Source organism: Manacus vitellinus, unplaced genomic scaffold (assembly GCF_001715985.3).
Source record: "Manacus vitellinus isolate BGI_N305 unplaced genomic scaffold, ASM171598v3 scaffold_4_pilon, whole genome shotgun sequence".
NCBI lineage: Eukaryota > Metazoa > Chordata > Aves > Passeriformes > Pipridae > Manacus > Manacus vitellinus.
Window position 1 is genome coordinate 22,759,565 of NW_021940604.1, and position 26,139 is coordinate 22,785,703.

Genomic DNA, 26,139 nt, shown 5'->3' on the forward strand with positions numbered 1-26,139 from the left:
GAGCTGTTGTTTCACCTGTATCACCTCAGGGACCTGGAAAGTAAGGAGTGAGGAAGGGCCCACAAATGCGCGCATGTGTGCATGGCTGTGCATGTGTGGTGGCAGTGGCGAGAGGGAGTCACTCCACATTGCATGGGACATGTGTCGGTGGGAACTCATGCACTGAGACTTTGGGTTAAAATGCTAGTTTGTTTTCCTAACATCCATGCATAATGATCCATTTCTGTACATAATAAAATATATTTATATATTTATATGCATAATGCTTTTATGCAAAGAAAAAAAACTTCATATATCACTTTGGAGAATTATGAACACTGTCCTGTTCAGAACCTCTTCATATTGAGTTCCTATGTACCTCTTTATTTTGTATCCCTTTCCCCCCAAGATACTAATAAAAAGTAATCAAATTTCCAGATTATAGAGAGGATCTATACAGCACCATACCTTTTATTCATTATTATTATTAATTATTATTCATTTTATAAAAGAAAATCTTAGAAGCAAAATATATAAAACTGCCTTGTCTTTCAGTGTCATTTATCTTGATACAATCTATGCTCATGTGAAAAAGCCATTTGTATGATACTGTCACCTTGCCATTCCCACTCCTGCTTCTTCTGCCACAATGGATTATACATAATGAGAAGGAAAAAATAATCAAGGATATGTCTAAAACAACAACAACAACAACAACAAAAAAGGATCACTGCTGCAGTAACGCATACTGCAGTGACCTGTGCCTCTGCTCCCTTCACTGTCACTGCAAGTCACCTGCCGATGCCCAGCTGCTACATTTCCCTTACTTTTTGCTTTTTCAAATGCATCTCTACAGGTGGCTGGCTATGTTCACCTTGTCTGGCAGCTCAGCCCACAGCTCCTCACCAGCTCACTGTGGCAGTAGGGGCAGCCTTACCAACATAAGGCAGGAGGGGAGCCTGCTCCATTGAGCAGAACACGTGAGGGCAACGGCACCCGCTGTCAGACCGTCCCCATGAGCCAAGAGGCAAACCCCCTATCTTCCCTTGTTTTGCAATCAGCTCTGGTTTGACACTTTCGGAAGGCAGGGGTGTACCATTAAATTTAAGGAAAGAATAAAAAAGAAACAAACAAACCAACCCAACAAGCGAACAGGGCACGCGCATCCCCTCTCTCTGGAATTCAGCCAGTTGATCGGTCTAACATATGCTCTATATTCAGAAAACCCTGGCACCTGAGCAGTGCTGGGTTATGATCATTTCCTTGCTTGTGCACAGTACTTCAAATTCCCCAGGGCGAGAAAGCAAAAATGGTCAAAAATCTAAGGAAATCAAACTGGAGGTTGTAGGGGGGAGGCTGGGCAGATGGGGAAAACCTCCAAAAAGAAAACCAACTTAAAACATCCCATAAACCATTAATATATTGAAACACCACATACTCATTGACAAATAACTACTGTAAAAGGTTACACAGTGTGTTCTCAACAGGATGGTGCTGAACATTGTCTCCACAGCAGGTGCTTGGCCATCCCAGAAAAGGAAGATTTTGCATACTTCAGAATGAGTTCAATTTCCAACAAAAAGAGGAGGGGAAGAAAAAAAAAAGTAAAAAAAAAAGTAGGATCTTCACTCCGGTAAGGGGCCTATTAACAGTCTGCTTCATTAGGAAAATAATGCAGGGTTCACAAAGGTTGTAAGCTGTAAACAGTATCACTGTCCACTTGCTGACAGCAGATTTGGCAAAGGGTTCTCTCTCTACATCTCGTGTCAGTTTGAGGGCCTGGAGAGGAAAAAGAAAAAGAAGACAGTGAGACTATTGCATATAGGAAAAAAGCACAACAAAAAAGGCAACCAAGCACACATACAAACCCGACAACAGCTTACACTGACGAGAAATTTAGATTTGTTGGCACCCAGAAGCTTCAAACATATAGCAAGGAATATGTTGCACTGTGACCCTGCCTCAAAGTGCTTCTCCTTTGCCAAGGTTTGAGAGTTTTATTGCTGGTTTAGTTGCTCCAAAAAAGAGAAGAAAAAACCCTCTCTCCAAAGAAGAATGGTGGCCAAATCTGATTTACAGAAACCCAGTGCATTGTCTATTTGTTAAGCGTATTTGCAGGTGAAATATGAAAGGATCCTCCAGCTTTTCTCCATTTTTCATGATCACCCTTTCTCAGCATCACCAAAAGGCTGGATAAATCTGTCAGTGTTTGACATCGACAGCCAGCCTTGCAGGAGAGGCGAAAGAAGCTGCTCAAAAGAAGCAGTGAGGAGCCACGAATTTCAGTGTGGACTTTAGAGTTCTCCATCTTCCTGCTCACATGGTACACCATCAACAGACAGGGTCCACCTGGCTTTAAAAACTGGGTTAGGGTCCATCTTATTCTGTAGCCATGAAACTTCCCTGCAGAAGGAGAGACACTGCAGAGATACCTTGGATCCAGAATGGAGATGACTATGAAGGGACATGGTAAATAGGTAAAACACTGAAAACAGATGAACATTTCAACCAAGGGGACCAAGGAAACAGAGTTTTAAAGGTGGCTTAAAGATATAGGAAGGCATCAAGTAGGCTTTCAGAAAGTATGGTCATTTAAACGTTCCCATGAAATCCTGTCACATCTTCAGAAAGTCCAATTGGTAGACATGCTGCCATGTAACTTCTGGCTCTGAAATGGCTTCTGAAAACAGGGCTTAGCCCCTCACACCACTTACTACCTGTTAAGGATTTTCCCCAAAATGAACGATTGATGATTTTTTTATACAGTGCAAGAACAATGGGACAATGGCTGAAACTTAAAAGCCATTGAGTTGATTGGAGGAATGTCTTTGCTCTCAAAAGATCCTGCTATCAGGCACCCCCATGAAAAATGGGGTGGAACTGCTGGTTTAATCTGGACCGGCATCTCCTGCAAGGAGGATCACTCAAAGACTGTCTCCTTTCTAAGGTGCCCGGCACTGATCCCATGACAACATTTTATTAAAATGGCCTATTCTGATAATGCTAAATGATTGATGGAAATTTAATCATTTTGGCTCATGGTTATTAGAGCAACAGTGTGACAGCTGCTCCCTGTGCCATTAGGGGAGAACTTCATTCAGCACAGCTTAGGGAGCAGACAGATTGTATGTTTCACCCAAACAAAATTTGGCTTTAGCCTTAATTATGTGGAAGGGTTTGGGGTAGACTGTTTTGTGAATAAAGGGATTTCCAACTGGATCAACATATTGATTTCTTCATTTTCAAAGGGCAAATTAATGCTGGCCGTTCGTTAATGTGACTGCCCGGCAACAACTCCATTTGGTAAGTGTGTCCTGATGGCCGTAACAAGGTCAGCAGAAGACACCCAGATAGGCCTGGTAGCCCCCAGTAAAACCTGGCTAGTGGCTTGTATGCAGCTCAAACAAGTGCATGTCCTTTTCTCTACCTCTTAAAGCCTTAGCACCAGAGGGGGTTGGAAATTAGTGACTTTCCGAAGCAAAACACCCTCTAAAGGCAGGCTCGGGTCCCAAACGCTGCAGCCCAGCAAGTCAGCTCCCTCTCATGCATCCGCCAGTTATGCTGAGCATGGGCTTAACTTTGGCAAGTTAAGAAGTCTTGCTGACTTTGAATAAAGTTGTTAATTAAAAGTAAACAAGTACAGAAACTCCTGATGAAGTACCAGAGTACTGTTTCACATTTACGTTAAAAATCATGTGAAATACTGTACTAGGAAAAAAAGCGATGAGAAAAAACTGGAGCATGAATGAAGATGAGCATCATTTGTGAAAGTAGCACTGCCTGATATTTTTTTCTTGAGGACACCTGTCCTTCGACAGTGACATTTAGGAGACAGACGCACAGTTGAGGCAAAATTTGCTCATAGCAAAACCAAACCACGTTCCATTTTCACAGCTCTATTTATATGGACTTTACAAATGGATTAAAAAATGAAAAGAAACAGATCAAAGTCTTAACCTGCCTGTCTTCAAATTAGCCTGTTAAAGTCTGTAATAGACCCACAGACTCTTTCTTTCTGTCTCACCACAAAAAGCCTCTGTTTACCCCGAGTTAGCAGCCTGCTGCTTCATAGCAATGAGAACACTATCAAGGCAGGGAAGCAAGTGTTCCAGTTACATCTCCATTTATCATAGAATTACAGAGTGGTTTGGGCTGGAAGGGACTGTAAAGATCATCTAGCCCAACACCCCTGCAGTGAGCAGGAACATTTTCAACTAGATCAGGTTGCTCATAGCTTCATCCAATGTGGCCTGGAACATTTCCAGGGATGGGGCATCCACCACCTTACTGGGCAACTGCTTCTGGTGTTTTACCACCTTCATTGTAAAAAACGTCTTCCTTATATCTAATCCAAATCTACCCTCTCTTAGTTTAAAACCATTACTCCTTGTCCTATTACAACAGGTCCTGCTAAAAGGTTTGCATAATTGCTTCCAAACAGTCAGGAGATGAGGATGGTAGGAGATGAGACATCCCTTTCTTCTGTCCTCTTCTCTGCCTTCCCATCCTCTACTCTTGCTACTGACCGGTTACAAATGCTACTCTCATTTTACTCCGTGGTCAAGCTGTTGGTTGTGATTTCCCTCCAGCAACATTTCCTCGCCTCTGTCTCACATCACTTCACCACTTAACTGGACGGCTGTCTACCAAGCCCCATGACAGCTTATGCACCATCAGAGCAGCTCTGAAGGATCATTTGCTGCCTGTTGCTTTCTCCTTTGATTCCCAATGGTGCCAATTACGTAGCACTGGAAATTTCTTCAGAAATTTCAGAAAGGTGCTGCATTGATGCTACCCAGAGCGAGGCGCAGATAACGTGCCCTGGTTTATCAGTGGGCTAATGTAACAATCAGCTAATGTAACAATCAGCACATGCAGTTTTCTGTTAAAAGTTATGTGCTCCTTTACATAATTTTGGTATGAGAAACTGCACTACCAACACACAGCTCCTCCGGATGGCAGCCTACCAAGGATCTCCTGATTTGGCTGGAAGGCTTTTTGAGTGGATTGTTATCTTGAAAAATATTACCATTTAGAGGTCTGTAAAACAAGTGTTTTCCCTGAGTACCACTTTGCAATGACTCTCCAGGGATAGGAAATCCCAGTAACTACTTCTACTGTCCAGACACTTGGGATGCAAACATTTTCAAGGAAACTTGTGTCCTTCAGTGACAGATGTGCATTCGTTCTGGTGCCTCTGCCCTTCGATTTGTCATTGCCTCCAGCAGTAGAGCTTCTACTCCAAAATGGGGGGAGGTTCAAAAAGCAAGACTTGACTATGTGTGGTTACCAGTTAAAATTCTGCCTGAGGTTTCACAGCTAAAGACTGAAAAATACACAGTATTTGTTTAGAAACAAGTAAGGATGATAACTACTGTGGCCAGTCCTTCTATAGTGACAAAACTGCAGCATGAGGGTTTTTTGTTCAAGCACAATAAAAATTAGGAATCCTGATGCCACAGGAGGGTATGCCACAGCGACACCCTACAGGCTTAGCACATACAACACTAGGATAGCTCTTTGCTGAGAGACAACACTGAGATCAGGGGATGGAGCCGAAGGACAAAAAAAGAACTGGCAACTTAATGTGCTTTATTTCCTGAACTTTCAGGCAGTCGCAACTTCACATTTTCTCTTTAAGTTCTACTTGTAAAAATAGATCTTTTCCAGCTCAGAATTGGGGGCAGAGAGTGAGGGAGAAGAATGGAAAGAGGAAGAACGTCAGCACAGAACTAGGACTTAATTGGAGCTAAAGTGTTGCTGTGCTGGTAGTCACATAGGCACGTAAACCATAAGTGTCTAATAAGAAAAGTCCAGGCTGGAAGGGACTCAGCATCATCTGGTCCAACTTTCTGTTGAAGGCAAGGCCTCAGGTTAGGTTATTCAGGACCCTGTCAAGTAAGAAATATTTCCAGTATGGGAGAGTCCACTACTCCTCTGGGCAGTTCATTTTACCCTTAAAGGTGGGTAAGGTCCCTTCTACCCATTTCACACTTGAAAAGGAAACACTGAGCACAAGCACTGCTGATACCCGATTGCTGTTGAGAACCACTACATCAGGCTGGGTTCAATCCTCTGCCCTGGCCAACGCAGAAGAGTTTAGACACAGGACTACTTCTCTCCATAAGGTCATCAGGCTTCTTACTTGACAACCTTTTGGTAGATTTTATCTCCTGCCTTTTGTTCAGGAGCCTGAGAAGTGGGGTGGAAATCCCGCCAGTTATGGGTGACACTGCCATTGACTGAGAACATCAGCCTGGGTGTTCAACACAGCATATTTTAGGCAGGATGCTGCTGGACTAGAAGAAGAAGGCCAAGAATGCTTGCAAAATACATCTTCTGTTAGGGATAAAGCCCATCAGCTGGAATAATGGTGCTTTCTTTAGACACTTGGGAGCACTGGGAAGGAGATGTCTACTGCAGATCATGAAAGGATGTGTAACTACTGCACCTGTGCAAGAGCAGAGAAGGATTTTGCTTGCACTTTTGAATCTGAAGAATGAGAGTCACATTTTAGAGTAAAAGGTACCTGCATGGCTGGAAATATCCTGAATTATGGGTTTACAGTGCTATGGAAACATGCTATGTACCCATTAGTCTGAACGTCCTCACGGAGAGTTTCTTTTTCTTTGCCAGGTGCCAAGCCTATTTTAAAAACATCTTCCCTGCTATGGAGTCTTCTCGTTTTCCTCTGCAGTAAATTGAAAATGTCAGGCCAATAATGCTCACACCAGAGGATTTCCACCATGTTGGACTATCATGACTTACAAGTGGAAAAAAAGGCAAGAGAGAGAAGGTCCTTCCTCAAAACTAGATTTTATCTACATTTGTAGGAAATGAATTACCTATAAAAGCCAGGAGAAGCAGGCAGCATAAGGGAAAAACAATGGGCAAGATATTCAGCTCAGCTGTAATGGTGCGTAAACTCAAGCCATTCTCCACAGCATCATCTGGGAAAAGTGGCTTTTTTCCTGGAGTAATGGCAGAAAACCATGGCTGCACAGCAGCTTCCCTTAGCTGAGCTGTGTCTCTGTCCGATTACTGCTCAGCAGATGTCCACTCTGCCAGACTCCAATAACTGCCACCCTGTGTGGTAATCTGAGTGGAAAAGCTGATTAAACAGCCCCTGAAGACTGGACCAGAGCACAGCATTAACGCTACTCTGCCACAGGTACCTGATTTAACGGGGTCAGTGTCTCCCACACCATCAGGGACTCAGTTAGGGACCATGCTGATGGGAACATCTTGCCGGAGGTTCTTCACCATAGGCACCAGGAGCTGAGGCTGGCATTGCATGAGCATCCTTCCTTCACCCTCCCTCCCCAGGCCAGGACAGAAAGCCTTGCTATTAATGTATGGTACTACTCAAATACGTGTTCTCCTGCCACCCACGCTATACCTGTGCTTTTTGGCTGTCACCAACACAAGACTCAAACCTCTCCGGCTGTCAGTTCATCACCTTGGCTGAGTGCCGAATTGCTACGAAAAAAAGATCTCAACCTTTCCTCAGCTGCCTGACGCTATGCTTCTAAAAAGGATCTCTCATTACGCACTTCTTCAAGAAAATATGCTATCATGGGGGCTATTTAAAAATCTGGCTCAGAAGAAGGAAAGAAAAAAAGAAAAACCACCTGTAACCAGCCCAGCTATCAGGCAACAGCATATCTGGGGACCAACACTGATCTGCAGCTCTAAACAATCATTATGGCTCCTTCACGTGAGAAAGACAATCTGCAAAGACTCATTCTGTAATAAAATCTGCGCACTGCTGATCCAAGGAGGAAAGCACTGGGGAGACCAGTTGATGCGGGCTGTTCTAAAAATATCAGTTTGTGCTGTCATCTGGTGAGAGTATGTCATCCTGTAATCTTGGCATCTGCAGGGACAGCAAGTTTCTGCCTAATTATTGCTGCTGAATCACATGACAAAGCATGAGGTACTAAAAAATACATCTATATAAAACACCAACAGAAGAACATCCAAACCACAGGATCAGCCCACTGTCCTGGCTTCAGCTGCTGTACAATCACAACACAAACCTGTGGAGGCAATTCTGGCTTTTACAGACCTTTGCCCTGGGTTAATAAAACCCCCAAACATAAACCCAGACTAAAAAAGTACCAAACCCAAAAAGCTCTACTCCCAGAACGAGTGAGCAATTCATTGTGTCAGCTCCTGCTGCCTTCACACAGCAAAAGCCACATCATCCCTGCAAGCACAGGACTGGCCTCTGTGTGCAAGGGGCTTTGATGGGCTTCAGCGGGACTGCATGGGGGGCAGCCCCAGTGGGGTTTGCCCAGCTTTCCCTTCTCCTCTTCCCCAGCAGCCACAAGCATGGAGTTTGGTCCTCTGCCACTGATGTGTGCTTGGTGACCGGGGAGCCTGCTCAGGGCAGGCCCTCCTTGGAGTTAAAGGGATCCCTGTTCCTCACAAAACACATTTTCTACATAGATATTTTTGTTCAAAGACCAAACTTGGCATGTGTGGTGTTCAGCTACTCACAAAACCACCTTTCAAAACTTGCACTGGTAGAAACAATACTTAAATGTTACAAGAACCACCACTTTAACCACTAACCCATTAGAAATGGAGCAGAAGAATTTGCTGTTCTTGAATTTCCTTTAGATATTTTTCAGGCAGCCAGCCCCAACTTGGGTCTGTGTAAGAAACCTGCCAGCCCTACCCCTAAAGATCTCATTTTTGATAGTAAGAGTGGCAAGTATGGTCCTGAGGCAGTCAGTGTCCTCGGGCAAGTCATCCACCAATTCTGATTTCTGCATGAAAGCTTTCATGGGCATAGGACTTCTGGTAAAAAACAAAAATCATCTTTTTTGTGGCATTTTGTACAGAACTCTGATTCAAAACTCCATCAAAATGGAGATCTTTGACTAACTATTTTCACTTTTAAGATGGTGTTGTAAATACTAAGTCATCCTCAGACCTATTCATCTTGGGTATGAATTGTATGCAGAAACAGGTTGAACACCAATTAACAAACTGGCAAGTAGTTCAAGCTGATATAGACTAATGAAATACCAACAGGCTTTTTGCTAGGTTTCCTAAGATTTTTTTTAATCAGAGATGTTAATCATCAAATTGTGTGAACGTTACATGATGTTGCTATTTGCAGCACTCTACTGCTGCAGTAAGATGATGTGGCACCTATATGATACTAGGGGAAAATGAGTGACTTTAACTGATCTGTCAAGTATTCTACATGTAATTTTCAAACAAGTCAACGTGACTCCAGCACAGCTCTGTTACAGAGCCCAGAGGCATCCTGCTAAATGGCACACTGAAATCTCTCTCAGGAGATGCAGCTTAGATGAGTTTTTCAGATGGTGACACCAGCTCAAGAAGTTCCTGACCTGCTTGTGCCAAGCCATTCTCCACCCGTGCCCAACCCTGCCAGCATCGATGGCACCCTGCACGGTGCCATTGTAAACTGGATCACTGAAACAATCCAGGTAAACAACCTCTTGGATGGGTTTTGATGCTGGAGAAAATGTTTGCCCAAGTGATAACTGTTCACCAGCTCCTGTCCTTCCAGGCAGTAGCAAATGTCCTGAATAGTCTCCCCTGATGTTCTGTTTGGGACTACTCTTTGGCAAAAACCAAGTCCTTTTGGACTTGTCAGCTGAGAAGGACCCCAGAGCAAAGTGCAGAGTTGTGAGAACCCCAGACTAGGAGAAGACCCAATAATTTCAAAATAAAAGGTATTCTAGAGACAGGTGAGGGAATAGTGATGTCTTTATTTATTGATAAACAAGCTGAAATACCTAGGTGATGATTATCTGAGTGGGCAGAGGGCATTATCCAGTGCTCTTGAGAAGCAGGTAGAGATAGAGGAACAGAGGCCCCAGGCAGTGTAAGAGGAGAAAATTATGGCTGAGTGCATAAAGCAAGAGAAAAACATACTGATTTTTTCCTTTTCTTCTTGTAAGAGAAAAAAATCAAAACAAACCCAAATTCATTTATATGCCTCAATGAGAGCCCTCTGAAAGGCTGGGCATGGCCAGCCTCACGGGCACAGGCCAGCGTGGTGGGATTGGGTGGGGTTCTCTCCAGGGACCATGCATGGGCTTGCGTACAGCAAATGTGCAAAGCCACTAACTTGCAATGGTGGCATCTCCTGCAGGGGTTTTTTAATTCCCCAATGAAGAAATTGTAGTTGATTTTCTTCCAAAGTAAACCTCCCCCTATACCTACAGTATCTATAAATTAAATACCTATGTATTTACCTTCTTTCTTTTCTTCCTGAAAACTTACTCCAACGTTTCTCTTATTTTTCATAGAAAACACAACACTCACTATTCCCAGGTATGCCAATAATCCATTGTAACTGCTTCTGCCTGCCTGCAAAACACACCTGGTTGCCCTTTTGAAACGGATTTAGCATGAGCAATCACCAGGCTGTTTTGCTGAAAGCATTCCCCAGTCTTCGGAGCCTGTAAGATTCATTACTGGGGTCGTGAACATTGCTGAGAGAAGATTTTAATTCAGGGGTTCCTACTGCTACAGCAGAGAAAGTAACGGAGAAGAGCAGTTCAGAACGATTGCATCTGATGTCATGCAAGGAGTCCCTATCAAAATATGAGATGCTTGTAGGGAGGCATACTCTCAAACAGCGCTGCTTAACAGATGAGGAAGGGTGCATGATGAACCACCTCAGCAGAAATCATCTGCGCTTGCACCTGATACCAGAGGCACCCCACAGCAGCCGGTCCACTTGTCAGAGAGAGGGAGAAAGGCTTCCACAGATGACTGGACAGTAATCCACTGAGGAGAGCTGTCTCGTTAATAAATCTGTCCTCTGCAATGAGACTCCGCTCACACAGATGTGTCAGTTCCTTTATTCGGAGGGAGCAGCCTGAAAAGGATCACGGCAGCTATGCTTTCTGTGACTGCCAGAGGCCGGGGTGAAGAGGCAGCAGTGAGCATCAGTGAAGAGGTGGGCTGGTGTGTCTCTGTGCTGCCTAGGCAAGTCCCCCTGCGGCGGCTTCTACCTACACATAGCAAATGAAGCTATGGAAGCAGGAGGCTGCCCTATTTGCCTGTGTCAAGCAAAACTGTCAATAACATCTATTTTTCAGGCCCCATTTGACAGATTGTACTGCTGGATGTTTCACAGCAATAAGGTTCCTAGAGCCTTTTTTTTTACATCATGCAAAGAAGGTTTTTAAATCCAAATAGAGGAAGAGAGAACTGGTCAGAAAGCATGACTTTCTGCAAATTTTTGCATCCTGGTTCTCAAGACAATTATCTTTTTTCTCCCTTTCCTTTCCTGAATTCTCCATCACTGGAACTAAAGAAAACCCAAAATTCAGCTGTGGCCCTTGACTTGCCAAGTTGCCATCTCACACAGGGTCAGCAGGACATGGTGTCCTCTACAGTCCATCTCCGCAGCCCGTCACCTGGCCGTGCACTGCAACACTCTCGCTTTGAGTGAGATGTGCAAGAACCAGAGGAAATCCTTCTACTGAAACAGAAAGGACTGTGCAAACCAACCACTCCATCAGAGCACAGTAACTTTGCAGATCGACTGAGAGGAGAATGCCTGGGCAGTCTCGTTCTCCCTCACAGACAGCAGATCACAGCACATGTCTCCTGAGGTCCTCCGTACACACAGGAAACAGGAAAGCATTCAGGAGGTTCACCACTGCTGCTCACCTACCACAAAGCTTCCCCTTGAACATCTAACTGTGAAACAGTGCCCGAAAACACAATTAAAGATGAAAGGGGCAAATTATGCATTGTAAAGTCAAATGACACCGACTCCTTCTTTCCATCCTTCATCTGGAAAATAAGAAAGCTGGAAGTAAGCTGCAAACTGAATGAATGCCTTGTATTACTTCACCACTGAGATACCCTACATACTATTTTGAAGTTAATAGAACACTTTCAATAATTTATAGCTAACCTTTTATCCTACTGTATTTTGAAATCTACTCCCTTATACTAATAAATAAACAAAGGAGAAAGGGCACTTTGTGTGGCACCTGTCCTATGAGTCAGGAAGTATGTACATGTGAGCAGGCAGAGGTATGGGCAGGAGCCTGTAGAATCATAGAAGGATGACAGAAACAATGTTTACAAGTTCAAATGCCCCCAGCTGTGGAAAATAAGCAATGGAAAAGAATGGATCAATCTGGAAAAAAAATTAATCTGAGGAGGCTAATATTTAAAAAGCATCTATGCCAGAACCCAAACCTACAGATATTCTCTTGCTGGAGTCCAAAAGAAAATTACATCTACCCCCCTCAGTGGGGAAGAAGTGCAACAATTTTTGCTTACTTAAAACATTAAATCTAGGACATTCCTGAGACCAGGATCTCACCTTTGCTATTCCAATATATAATTTCTCCATTTGTTACCTTTTTTCCCCCCCAAGAAGTACAATTTAAACAAACAAACAAACAAACAACTTTGCTAGCGTTGCTCTACCACAGCAGCAGTACAACTCTGATTCTGTCTAGATCTGTCCCACACACCCAACCTGCAGTGAGTACACCGATCTTGCAAAGACACTCATCTTCCTCCCCTGCAGCAACACTGCTGCAGTGACTGCAGAGCCCCTCGCCCCATCCCTGTGTAACACAGCTTGGCTACATCTGGCACTGGCTGCAAGAAAGAATCCATCTGTTGCGACTTCAAAGAAGATGAGTTAGAGCTCTGTGATTCCTAAAACCCACAAATATTCCACCTTGGTTTGTCTGATTTGTCATTAACATTTCTCATGCCTAAATTAAGAAGGACGCTAAGCATCAGATGCGTGCTGACAGTGTTGCAGTTGAACAGCTTTTATAGCTTAGCCTCGTTTCCCTCCACATCTCCACGTTTCTTGGTCGTGCCTGTAGCATACAAACACAGAGCAAGCCATCACAGGCCAAATTAATATTATTAGTGTGCACTAACTATTAAGGGTTTTGTGCAAACTGCAATAAAACTAAGGAACCAATTATTTTACCACATCTATGGGGCACTGACCTGTTTGCCCATTTTCCCTGCTCTCAAAGATCCTTCAGCCTGGCACCCAACTCTGTGATGAAGCCTGTTTAGCACCAGTGAAGTTCCCCACATTCAGACTGACAACATTCTGAGCTGAGATGAGGGAATCAAAGTTAAAATCCAGCCCATCGGCATCCATGAGTTCACTGCGGATAATGGACTCCATGTCACACTCCAGGCTCCCATTGAAAATATCCAGGTCCAAGTCACTTGGGAATTTCTCATGTCCCATGACCGGGAGGTTCACACTAGAAGAGTACAAAGAGGAGCCTGACAGCGGGTCAGAAAGTGTTTGCATAGACTGATTGACAGGCGACTGCTGATGTTTGGTGGATCCCAAGCTGTTGGAGTCACTTAAGCCTATGTTACTGATGGAATTGGACAAGGCACGGCTGCCACTAAGAGAGGAGTTATGGGACTGGTGCTGGTGATGTGACAGGTTCTGATTGACCAGACCACCCTGGCTGGACTGTGCAGCAAACGACATCATAGGGTCGTTGCGGAGCATTATATTTCTGCGGGAATTCTGGGCAGACACAGCTGTGCTGGCTTGTGACATGAGTGGGTCAGACTGTGTCATCATGACATCGCTGTGACTAAGTGCATCAGAGGCAAGAAGATCCTGCAGCGTCTGGTTGTTGTAATGAGAAATGGAAGAGAAGGTGGCCTGCTTGTTCTCCTGAATTGTCTGCATGGGCGACTGGCGGAGGGAATTCAGAGACGACGGCCCGAACACAGCGTTGTTGAAACTACTTGACGGGGAACCCAGCCCTGAACCTTTGGAACCATAAGGAAAACTGGAGCTTCTCTGCATTATCCCTCCTGTGGGTGACTGCTGGGAGGGAGGGAGTGTTATATTGTCCAAGAGATCATCCATGAGGTTATCTGTCAGTCCATCATTCAAGTTCATTGTCCCAGCCATATCAGTCAACCTAGGCAACTCCACAGTACATGGTTTGTTTACCGATGGGGACAAGCTCGATGGACTACTGTACAGCATGGGAGAAAGTGGAGCATCGTCATCTTGAACATCATCTAGTTCAGTGCTTGCCAAAATTGGTGACAAGCGGCCACTGATCGTACTGGCATTTGAATTTGTACGGGAGCGAAAATCTGTCCATGCATCCAGCTCGTCACTGCTGCGGGATGTGGGACTCCCTGGCCACTTGGAGAGCTGAGAAGGGCTGTCCTCACTTGTTTCCTGGGCGGTCTGCAGGGCTGCCTTTTTCTTAGCCGCCCGCCCTCTGCTCTTGGTGTACTTGTTGCTGTTGTCCATGGACACAGCACGTCTCCGGGGTGCCTTGCCGCCTTTTCCACCATCTGGATTGATCATCCACCAAGAGCTTTTCCCAGTGCCTTCATTCTGCACCCTCACGAATCGGCTGTGGAGTGACAAGTTGTGCCGGATCGAATTCTGCAGGAAAGGAACAAAACAAAACGTCAAGACCAGCACCCCACTTCTTTTATGACTCAAATCTCAATCATTAAACCAACATCCCCTGAAAAAAGCAACAGGAATGAAAGCATTGGACCCTTCTGGATATCTCCATGGACTTCTGGAGTGCTGCATACAGGAGGACTGGAGTGTGACTGTGGCATGCCAGCATGCTGCCGTAAAGCACTCCCAGAGCCTGAACTAGCTGTGCATTCCTGGTGCCCACCTCTACATCCCTAAAAACTGCATCCTAAGGAAAAGAGTGTGACACAGCTCTATTCCTGCCAGCACGGAGCTAGATGATTCTCCCTTGCTTTGGACTCAGGACAAACTTCTATGCTATCAGTAATCTTGCCATAAGTTCCTTGAAATAAAAACTGAAAAGGCACAGGAAAAATCTGGCTGGAGGGGTAGTCACACTCATCACAGCCTCTGCAAATGTCTTTTTAATTCTTCATAGGCACATGTGCTGTATACTTGTTATAATAATTCTTGAGTAAACTGCAAGTGCTGTTGCTCCTCTCCCACAGGCACTCTGTGATGACTAAGATATACTTTGTCTCTTGATTAGAGGCACCAGAATTATGCCCGTACTTCAGTAGCTGGCCAGCTGTCCCCTCACTATAGTATCCTCACAGTCTTCAAAACATGATGTGACACAGTATGCAACGATATCCCTGTTCCTGTAAGCTGCTGGATACAGAGTTGTATAAAGCTGCTGTACACAGTCATATATTCCACGCTGTACGGGATGCTACAAAATACAGTACTCTCCGAGGAGCCTGCATACAGTCTGCTCTTGCATTCTACCTGCTTGCACTAGTCAGTAACATCTACCATTCAAAAACCACATTGCCTCAAACCAATTATAATCACCTCAGAATGAGAAAGGTGAGAAAACCAGTCCACAGTACCCCTAGTGAAATGGCACCAGATTTAAACCAAAATAACTGAAAATCCCACTTCACGCATCCTGCTGATCTTGTGCTTAAAATATGGATCAAAGAAAGGGAAAGCAAATAGTATTTGTTAGTGTGAATGCTTTCAGTTTTGGTAAACAAACTTTTTTTCCAATGAGGAAGTAAAAAGATTTTTGGAGCTATCCCACATTCCTTTGAAAAATGCCTTGTGCTATTCCTCCAAGTTTAAAGAGTTGCAGAGCTCTTTTTTGTTAAATTTGGGCAATTACCAGCTATACCTACGAGAAGGATAAAATCACATTTTTCCTATCAACATTCTTCAAAAACACAAACAGGACCATAGCATCATCAAACTATCCAGGAAAAGTGTCCTTCATTTACAAAACTCTGAAGAAATTCCAGATTTAAATGGGCAAAGAATGAATCAATCAACAAATCATTCACAAGTGCTTCAACATTTGCATCCTTAGGATAAATGGATGCTTGACATAAGTAAACTGGAGACATATTTGATGTACACAGAAATACAGTCTAGCATTTTTTAAAATAATTCTTTTCAGTACAAAATGCCTTTTTTTCCCCCACTGTCGAGTGTTGTGGTTTTTGTCAGAGTGTGAAATGCAAAACACTCCTGAAGTTCTTCTCACATGCAGACAGCAGACGTGGTTGTGATTATCACTTAATGAAAAGAGAAATCATATGGACCATGGTTCAAAACAGCAACTGTTATGTTTTAAACAATTTACTTGAAGCAGCAGGTCAGACTCTGCTGACATGCTCAAGAGAAGTTTGGGTCAGCGCCTCAGCTATAAACTTGACAATTTCTGCGGTACTATCATCCCATCAGAATATGGTGGATTGAGTCACACCATAATAGCTCTTCAGTCTAAAGAAGGAAAGAGCTTTTTATTGTTTAACTGATGACATTTTAACTATATTTTGAGTCTGGCAACAGTCTAACTTCTAATAACTAGGCATCATTGCTTACTTCCTCAGGTTTCTCCCTGTAAAACTGGCTGAAGAACTGGTTTTGTTTCTTTTTTTTAAATAACCTTTGTTGATATTCCAGCTTGGACTGCATCAATGCAGGTAGCTCTCACATTCATTCCCCGTAACTTTCATGGACAAACATATGTGAAAACATCTGCATGTGGATCTCTTCTCAGAAAGAGCTGCCAGCAGGATGAGGACAATCAGAGCTAGACCACCACACTGAGCCATATAAGAGCAATACAAACCATGCTGTTCCCCACCTAAAAATGCTGGGTATAAGAATACACAGCATCGTGATTCTTGCTAATGAAAAATAAATCTTAGAAAACACAGAAAAGAAACACCCAAGGTGGTGTACACAGTGCGCCACACACAGCTTCAGATATAAAAACATTCAGCCAAAATGCCAGCAGCTAACAGTTTTCAGCCTGTAGTACTCTCATAAAAGAGCTTATTTCTGATGGTGGTATCCATAGTATGAAACTATTTGGCCTAAAACCATGAAAAATCCTAAACTGTAAAATTGTGAGACTGAGGCACCTCAGGATGAGGACTCCTGCATGTGTGGATATGTATGTGCACATGTGTAATTTTCTTCTTATTATATCTTTTTGCTCAGTGTTGGTTTTACACAAGTAATAAAAGAATGTAATAATCCTTTTGCATTGAAAATTGGTGGTTATAAAAAATCCAAGCAGTTTGTTTTCCTTTACATTAAGCACTATGCCACTTACACTCCTGCTTCTGTTTTTCTTTGCTTTTCTTCTGTAGGAAGATTGTTTTCTTAAGCATAATTATGGGCCAATTTATTTTTGTGTACCCCATATCCACCCTCTGCTCAAACACTGCCTTAGAACCCACTTCTTTCACGTAGCCTCCCCCGCTAACCTCTTCAGCAACAGTATCTGAGTTTCTTGGTTTTTCCTTCTGTTGGATGCTCTGCCAAATCAAATTAAGGCTGGATCCTATTATCCGTTCACATGCAAGTTTTGCTACAGAAGCCACAGGGATTGACAACTCACATCAGTAAAGGCTGTTGCACTGTGCTACCAGGCTGCAGTCTGGATGGAAATAACTGTATTTTCTACCTGTTTTCTGAGCTGTCAAAAAATATTCCTATCTGCTTAAATTATAGGAAAATATCTTGGGACAATCACTGCTCACAACCATGTGCACTACTAGTATATGACCATGCAACAAACCACAAAGGAGGTGAGGAGGCAAAGAAAATACAGTTCATCATTTGAAGCCACTGCTGATGAAAATAATAGGAATATGTCTTTGACTTATGTGGGAGATGAATTAGGCCATGATGATGGAAACATAACACATCTTTCCATGTCAAAATGCAATGAGAAACTTTAAAAGATCTATAAAGGAACTTCCATCATCTGTCCTGGAGACCATATGTATATGGGATAGATGCTAGCCAGGCTGCAGACAGCTCAGATACCACCGATGGGTACAACATATGGACTGTACATAAGCAGAGCAGAAAAGAAATATGATGAGCTCCTCCCTTTATTAGTGTTACTATTTATACTGGTCTTGAAGAATGCCATTCGCTCTGCTAAGAGCCAGAAGACTGAGGTTCCTGCAGATAACATCAAGAGCATCATATACTGCCCTGAGGCCAAACAGCTGGGTCCCAGTCCCCTTCAAAAGTGGTCCTGCAGGGAAGAGGGACTGTCCATGGAGACAAGGAAGTTGCAGGGCGAAGGAACACACGTGAGGCAGAGCAGAACTGGTGCGAGCAGAGAGTGGTGCAGTGCCACAGACAAGTGGGGCTGCTGTCCTACCTTGGTTTAGGATGATGGCACCAGAAGAAAGGGTGAGTTGGGTGCCCACAGTAGCCAGGGCAGCAACATGAGGGATTACAGCACTTTCCCCAAACTCAAGGCCACAGTCTCAGCTTTAATAAATGTTGATCCACTGCACTGCATTTTATTCAGTTAATACTCCTCGAGGGATTCAGCCACATTTTGCTACCCAAAAAACCCCCCAGAGATCAGCTACCATGTCCTACCATGTGTCTCTCTCGATATTTTGGTAAGACCACAAATGGGTAACCTGACAGAGAGGACACTCAAGCATTTCCAAAGTGCCCTATCCTTCATTTGATACAAAGAACTGAACCAGTCTCCCAGGGAGGCTAGGACTGCATGTTATTTCAACACTCAGACCCGGTCAGGCAACAGCAGCAAATGCTTGAGCCTTTAAAATGGAGAAAATTCCCCCTCTCTGTGCCTGTTCCAGCCTCTTCCAAGCCATGTTTACCTTGTGGAGTCCGTCCACTAACTCAGACACCAGCTGCAAGTGCTTCCACTGCAGTACAGAGTCCTTTTTGTCTGGAAGCAACATGTGGTATCAATTCATCATCCTCAACAACGCAACAAGGAATCCACTCACTTTAAAAATAAAATGAGAGTTGTGTAACTTGACTCTTAGAAGTCCCCGCCCTTTTTTTTTTTTCAATATAAAAAAGCCAACTAAAGACTAGCAAGATGAGGTGCAGCTGGTGGCTGCCGAGTCCAAGTTACACACTGGTCTGTTTTTCTTTCAGTGTTTTGTAGTTAGTGGCAAATTTGTTATTTCAGATATGGGCTCCTAAACTGTAAATTTAGGGCTACAAATCAAAAGCAGTTCTTTAACAAGTGGGATACTAGGACATGGTGGGAGAAAAACAAACACTATTTGCAGATCCATAAATGCTAATAATGCTCACTGGGGAGAATCAGACTTTATTTTATACTGTATTAACATATTTAGTGTTTTAATTTTCCCATATGAAATTTTCTGGCAGGCACACAGTAGAGAAAGGCATCAGATCTAATACCACTGAGAAGAAGCCATGAAAATAACTCCAGCTTATCAGACTCTAGCTGACCAGAGGGAGTCTGTCTTCTCCATGGCTCTGCTTGCTCACTTGAATTTCAGTTTCCAGCTTCCTGAAAATGTTGTCACGCAAATCTCCTTTGGGATGAACACCCTTACAGATGGCTTCCACCAAAAATTATTTCTTTAAGAAAAGCAAAATGAAACAAACAACTTCTTTTTTGCATTTGTTAGTTGTTGAAACTGGAGTTTGTGAATAATTCAACACATTTTGCCCACCTGTCCATACCAACGTCTGTGCCTTCTTCAGAAGTAACTCAAAACTGGCTTCAAACCAGTTTTTGTAGATTCTGAGAATATGCTGAGTTGGAAGCGATCCATCAGGATCATCAAGTCCAACTCCTGGCCCAGCACAGGACACCCCAAGAATCACACCATGCGCCTGAGAAGGTTATCCAAATGCTTCTTGAACTAAGAAAGGCTTGGTGCTGTGACCGCTTCCCTAGGGAACCTGTTCCAGGGCTCAACCACCCTCTGGCTGAAAAACTTTTTCCTGACATCCAACCTAAACCTCCCTGACTCAGCTTCATGCCATTTCCTGTCACTGGTCACCACAGAGAAGAGATCAGTATCTGTCCCTCCACTTCCCCTCATGAAGATGTTGAAGACAACAACGAGATCTCAGTCTCCTCCAGGCTGAACAGACCAAGTGACCTCAGCCACTCCTCATACGGCTTCCCCTCAAGGCCCTTCACCATCTTTGCTGTCCTCCTTTGGATGCTCTCTAATAGCTTAATATCTTTCTTATATTGTGGAGCCCAAAACTGCACACAATATTCAAGGTGAGGCACACAATATTCAAGGGAAAGTCAGCTCTGCATCTGAAAGGTGGCTCTGTGGTTCCCCCTCCTCATCCTTTTTCAAAGGATTTTTCTGATCTTGGTGGTAGGGGAAGAGCTAGAAGTGGCCTCCATTGTAATCAGCCCTCTGCCTGCATCTCTGCCTGTCATCCCCCACCCCAGAAGAGTAGAGTCTTCAGGGATTTAAGCTCCTTGGGAGAACATTAAGTCCAGCAAAGATTTATCCTCTGAAATGTGCTGGCTCAGATAGGAGAGCAGAACACAGATCTGCCTCCATCCTGTGCCAAATTACAACAGGGGAGGGTGATTAGCAGAGGAAAAACAAACCCTCCCTGACTTGCACATCGCACTTCCCACCACCCCAGCCGCGCTGGCCACAAGGGCAGGCGACAAGCGACCTGCCCGCCAAGGAGGCTTATGTCCTCCTTTTTGAACACGAAATCATCTCAAAGCATGGGAATTGAGTTACAATTGAAAACTTTTCCTAAAAAAAATTAAAAAAAAAAAAAGAGAAAAAAAAAAACTTTTAGCTAAAACAACCGCTGCCTCACTCTTTGCAAACAGTGATATTGCAAATCACTAGACTGACGTAAATAAAACCTAGCTGAAAATATACACTGCCTGGAAATTGCCTCAGAGCATCATGCTTCCAGTTAGCAGAAAAATCTCCAGATATTTTACAGTCAGACATGATCTGACCACATGAGGACTCTAATAAATAACATTTGTTTTGCTGTGAGTAGAGCATGCCAGTTGTCGTTTATTTTTTTCCACTGGGTGTTGGGAGACAGGAAGCAGAGAGTGAGGAAAATGCTGATACTTTAACTAATGCAGCTGCAGAGCAAGAACAAGGTCAGGCTCTCCAGCAACTCCTCAAAGTGTCAGGAGCCATGTACCCTGGCATTCTTTGCCACAGGAAACCCCCTAAAGAAATAAGTGTTAGCATCTGCATGCTATAGCGATGCTTTTCCACATTAAAATAGGATTTGGGAATCAGGAGGAAGACACTGTCATTGAGAGGTTGTTAGGGCACCTTGTGAAAGAGCCACCTTTCTCACTCCCTTCCACCCGCTTCATATCACAGTTGCCCAAAATTCAACACAATTGATTTCAATCAAGGGATTTAACTTAATTAGGAGTAAGAATTCACTTGGAGGCATTGCTCTTGTAAGGTGCTGAATTCATGAAAATCCCAAGGCACCTTATCGCAAGTTTGACTGGGACATAAACGCAGTCAGCAAGAAAGTGAAAGATGTTGCCACTTAGTGAACTTAAACCCAAAAAGTTGAACGCAAAAAAGCTGCAATGGACGCATGCAGCTGGGTCTTTGCAGAGTCAGTTCAAACCAGTTCTAATTTCTGTTCAGGAGTGGTATCACCAGGAGATAATATCTTTTTCTTTTTTTTTTTTTTCTCAATGGCAAGCCCCAGCATTTAAAGTGTTTCCACTGTAGAAACTTTGGCAATGACACCATGGTTTACTCGTGGAGTCTCTTCAGCACAGCATCACTGCATTTCTCCTGTTCCATGCCACGGAGCCCCAAGAGAAGTGTAGGCATTCACAACTAATCAACCTGAACCCTATATGTACAGTAACTCCTATAAAAATAGCAACCCCCGTCAGGACAGCCCCAATCTGCCAGATGCTGAAGCTACCGGAAGAGTTCTCCCAAACCTCAGTGGTCACTCAGCTAGGCCTCGATGAAAACAATGCAATTTTACTGTGAGGCAGACTTTCACTGTGAAGGCTTTGGGTTTGTATTGCTAGAAAGAAGAACCAGAAAAAAGGGAAAAAAATCCCTCTCTTTTTTGTTTCTTAGATTCAAAGATCCCAGCACAACTCTCACGCAGCATTGTGGAAACCAAAATGCTCAATTCTATTTTTTCTCATTCTCAGCATATGGCCGTTACTATACACTGACTATTTAGAAACACGTATGGGCGTTCTTTCATGCCTTTATAAATAAATGAGAGTGATGCTACTGCTTATAATAATTCACTAAAAATAGTAGCTTCCCATGGAAGATCACAAAAGCCTCTCATTGCTGAATCACCTATTATAAATCTTTATTTTTTTGAAATGTTTTTGTAGTGGTGTGTTGTTTTTTAAACACTTCCTAAGCCTGTGAAATGCAACTAAACCATCAATACCTTCCACCACACAGTGGTAGGGGAAGAGTAAAATCCGTGTGCACGAAGGCAGCCCTCCAGGGCTCCTGATGTCCCCAACTGCAGGGCTGCCCTGCACGCAGCTCTGTGAAGTGCTAGCTCTGAAATGATAGATTGTTAAACACCCGGCCTGGATTAATTGGAAGTGTTGAGCTGCACACATTAAATTGCAAATCTGGTGACAGTTATGGCTAACACGTGACTGATGAGAGGAATAGATCTGATATGTTGTTGCCCGACCGAGTTTGATCAGGCCTGAGCAAGCCCTTCAAAAGCCAGCACAAGTGCCAGAGACCTTCTCATGAGAAAGCCTTTGAGCAACTTCCAAATCAGCCCCCAGCATTTCTGCTACGTAGACTAATCTGAAACAAGACCCCTCTCCTGTGCTATTTTAAGCACATAATTATTTTATTATTGAACCATAAGATACTATCAGATTTTTTTTAAAAAGTGCATTTTAAAATATGATGCATTTAGTTGGTTGCTGAGGTGGCAAAGGGAATGGTCGTGCTCCGCAGACCTGAGCACTGCAGGAAGCTGGGGATGCACCTAAGTGCAGCCCTCACTATGTCTGACCTGCTGCTTTTAGGGGCAAAAACCCTTGGGAGCCTCACGAAGGGCAGTTGGTGTGGGAACACACAACTGTGACTCCAGATATTCACCAAGTTACTGCAGCGCTGGTGTGGACAGGGTGTGAATCAGGAGATGAGGGATAAGTGAACAGAACAACTTGAAAAACAGGTATCTCCTCCTTCACGACTTCGGACTGGGTCATGGCATTACCAATAAATACCTGAGCACTCTTCAAAATGTAATGGCAGCTCTAAAATATTAATGCCTTTTGAAAGGAGAAAGTGATCAGTTTTCCTTTTGATGTATTCTGATGTGCATTCTGCTTTTGTCCTTAGAATAACACATGGGTCCTCCTAGCCTCTTGGTTTCTTGTAGTTTCCTACATTTTTCTTCTGTACTGGGGAATGTATTTTAAACACTGCACTTTAGAAGCATATTTGAAAAATTGTACAGACTTGCTTTCTGTATACACAAACAATGCTCATGCCGTGCCAGACGACATGGGTGGACAACAGTATCCATCTCCTCAGCATTTTTACATGAACAGTAGTGAGGTGGGTTTACTTCAGAAGTCTTTTCCCAGACCATTCTCTAATCTGACTTCCACTGATGCACTGCATCAGGACACCCAGCTCCAAAACCAGTTCTGCCCATAAACTCACCACCAAGGCACATGGCTTTAGTTTCCACACTGTGATGCCCTGGCTGTAATCTCCAAATTGACAGCATTTGATTCTTTTTTTCTGCCTATGGAAAAAGCTTTTTTACAGACTTAAAATCTGGGCAGCTCCAGGTCAGACCCTGACATCTGAGCTAGTGACACCGGCCAACCTCGGCACTTGCTGGGAGAAATGGGCGCCTCCAACGAATAAGCCCACCAGCCTGTCTTCCTGTTCTCCTCTGAGTGTGCCTGAGCCTGACCCTCTCCGCTGGTGGAGGTGGATCTCACCCTCTGGCAGGAAGCTTTTGGGACTGCGGTTGCTTTGGGATGGTCGCTCTTGGTGTCTCCCAGGGCATGGCGGCTTCAGGGAGTTCATCCTCACTCACACCAAACTCTCCCTCTACCCTCTGGATTCATCCCAGCCTCACCTAACCCCATTTATGAGCTGTTTTAGTTTTCATTGAACCTCACCTCACTCAGATGACTTGCATGTTACTGGTTCTACTGGATTTTTTAAAATTTATTTTCTGTTTACTGCAGGGGGAAAATATACCTGAGGAGCTGACAAAAGGGAATATGACACCTATTATGCTGCCAATGAATCAGCCCTTTGCTACAGCAAGCAGGACATTCCTGTTTCACATGTAACTGGCAGTACCATCCCAGAAACCCCACAATCCAGGTAAATGCACAGGTATGAAAGCGGTTTTGTTTTTTTTTTTAAACTATTTACCTACTTTGAGAAAATACAGTGTCATCAATACAATCACAATCACAAGTGCTGAATGTTGAGCCTAAAGCTAGGCTGTGTCAAAATGCTTCAGCACTTGACGATGCTTTGTTCATGCCCCACCCCCACACCAGAGCCTGAATAGCAGAATGATGAGTGGAGGAGCCTTTTCATGTTCCGATTTGATCCTGTGCACATAAGCAATCCCTACTGAAGCCAACACTCAGGCCATGCTGGGGCCCTTGTATCACTCTGTACACAGACTGGGACATTTTTACGGAGCCATGGGGCAATGGGTTTTAGGACCTGGACTGTGCTAGCAGCAAGGGTCATCATCAGGTACTATAACAAGAATTATCTACCCTGTAGGATGCAGTCTGGTTGAGCTCCCAGTATGGGAAGGTCTGCACAAGTAGAAGACGCATCTGGAAGTTTATAGGCAGACAAAGAAGCATTAATTCAATAAAGAAAAATAAAATCAAGAGACTTATTTCAGTTTCATTTGCTAGTACAAACCAACCTTGCTGTCCCTGCCCTTCAGGACAGGTACTGAGGCAACGCCTCATTACCCTGAGATGGTGTCACTTCGCAGACACCCCTGCTTTTAGGGGGAAAATGTTGAGTTATGCAAATGGAACTACAGTGCTTGAAATAAGCCCTTTTTCAACACCTACACGTTCAAGACACAGGGCAAATTTTAAAGGACAATGCAAAGAATGATGATGCCTTTGTACATCTCCTTTTTCTTATGACACTATTCACAGCATTCATAGCTCAAGAATGCAAGGCCTCGTAAGTATGCCAGGCATCATTTTCGTAACAAAAGTACACAAGAAACAAGCACCTTTAAGTTGCAGTTGAATAGATGAGGGCAAAAAGAGCAAGCAAATACTTACGGGGATATTTTCCCTCCTTCAGAAAGGGAAGTACCCAGAGAAGCACCACTACCAAGCACCCTGAGAGACATGTACGCGCATACATTAAGATAGGTCTGCTAATACTTTTGTAATACGAGCTGATATGCAAAATATAAAAAGTACAAAATGGGCTAACTAGCTTTGCGCTCCCCTCCCTTTTTTTTTTCCCCTTTGATTAAAGTTTAGAGGAGATGGGATATCTAGAAAAACAGAATGAATGAGGCTACTTTCTAGTTAAGATTAGAGAAGTGGGGAATGAAAAAATTAATGAGATAGAAGAGTCCGCACTTGTCTCCCATTTGGCTTTTTTTCAGAGCTAGTGGAAACTAATTCTGTTCACAGGATCTGCTCACATGCCCTGTTGCAAAGTGAGATTCTCACCTGCAAAGGCTTTTTTGCATGTATCTAAATGCAGGTGAACTACTTTGTGCGCTGGAACAGGAATGTGTAGGGTTAGATATGCACCAGTCTTTGCCGGACTTTGCCTTGTCGACAAGGATAAACATGAGGAGACATGAAGAAATTTCCAATTTTGTTCACAGGCAAGTTTCAAAGCTTGCAAAAGTTAATGAAAACCTTCTAATAGTTTTGTAGGCTCTTTTTGAGGTGAAAATGCACCATATTAATTATTTTCGGCAGAAATGTGTTCTTGGTTCCATCCAATCACAGTTATAACACCAGCAGCCCTTCTGCAAGAGAGTGACAGCTGAGTCACTAATGTTAAAACAGGGATGAGAAAAGGAAAATAAAAAAGAAACTAGGCTACTTCCCCTGAGGAGCTAAATACAGTATTTAATGGCATCTGTTTTTAAGATTAACAAACCAAATGCTTCAGCTATGAATTGTTGCCATCATCATAACTACAACAGGATGACCCTGGACAACCTATCTCCATCTAGGTTTTCTCCTCATGTGACACATAAATAAGGAGGAAGAAGCTGGGAGGCAGCCCAGCCTTTCAACATGCTCTGGGTCTTCGAGGAGATGGATTGTGATTGCCACACAAGGATTCAGCAGGACAAACAACTACGCTGTCCACACAGGGGGGCGGCGGCAGGAG

General features: G+C 43.7%; 1 protein-coding gene across 1 annotated transcript in view; it reads right to left on the reverse strand.

Annotated features, from left to right (window-relative positions):
- Window positions 1–1,381: 1,381 nt before the first annotated feature.
- Window positions 1,382–26,139, reverse strand: part of FOXO3 (forkhead box O3) — an 81,765-nt gene continuing 57,007 nt past the window's right edge. The window contains exons 2-3 of the mRNA XM_025895680.2: window positions 12,967–14,401; window positions 1,382–1,758 (exon numbers count right to left, since the gene is read on the reverse strand). Coding sequence (XP_025751465.1) covers window positions 13,001–14,320 — 1,320 coding nt within the window. The 5' untranslated portion in view covers window positions 14,321–14,401 and the 3' untranslated portion in view covers window positions 1,382–1,758; window positions 12,967–13,000. The remainder of the gene's footprint in view (window positions 1,759–12,966; window positions 14,402–26,139) is intronic.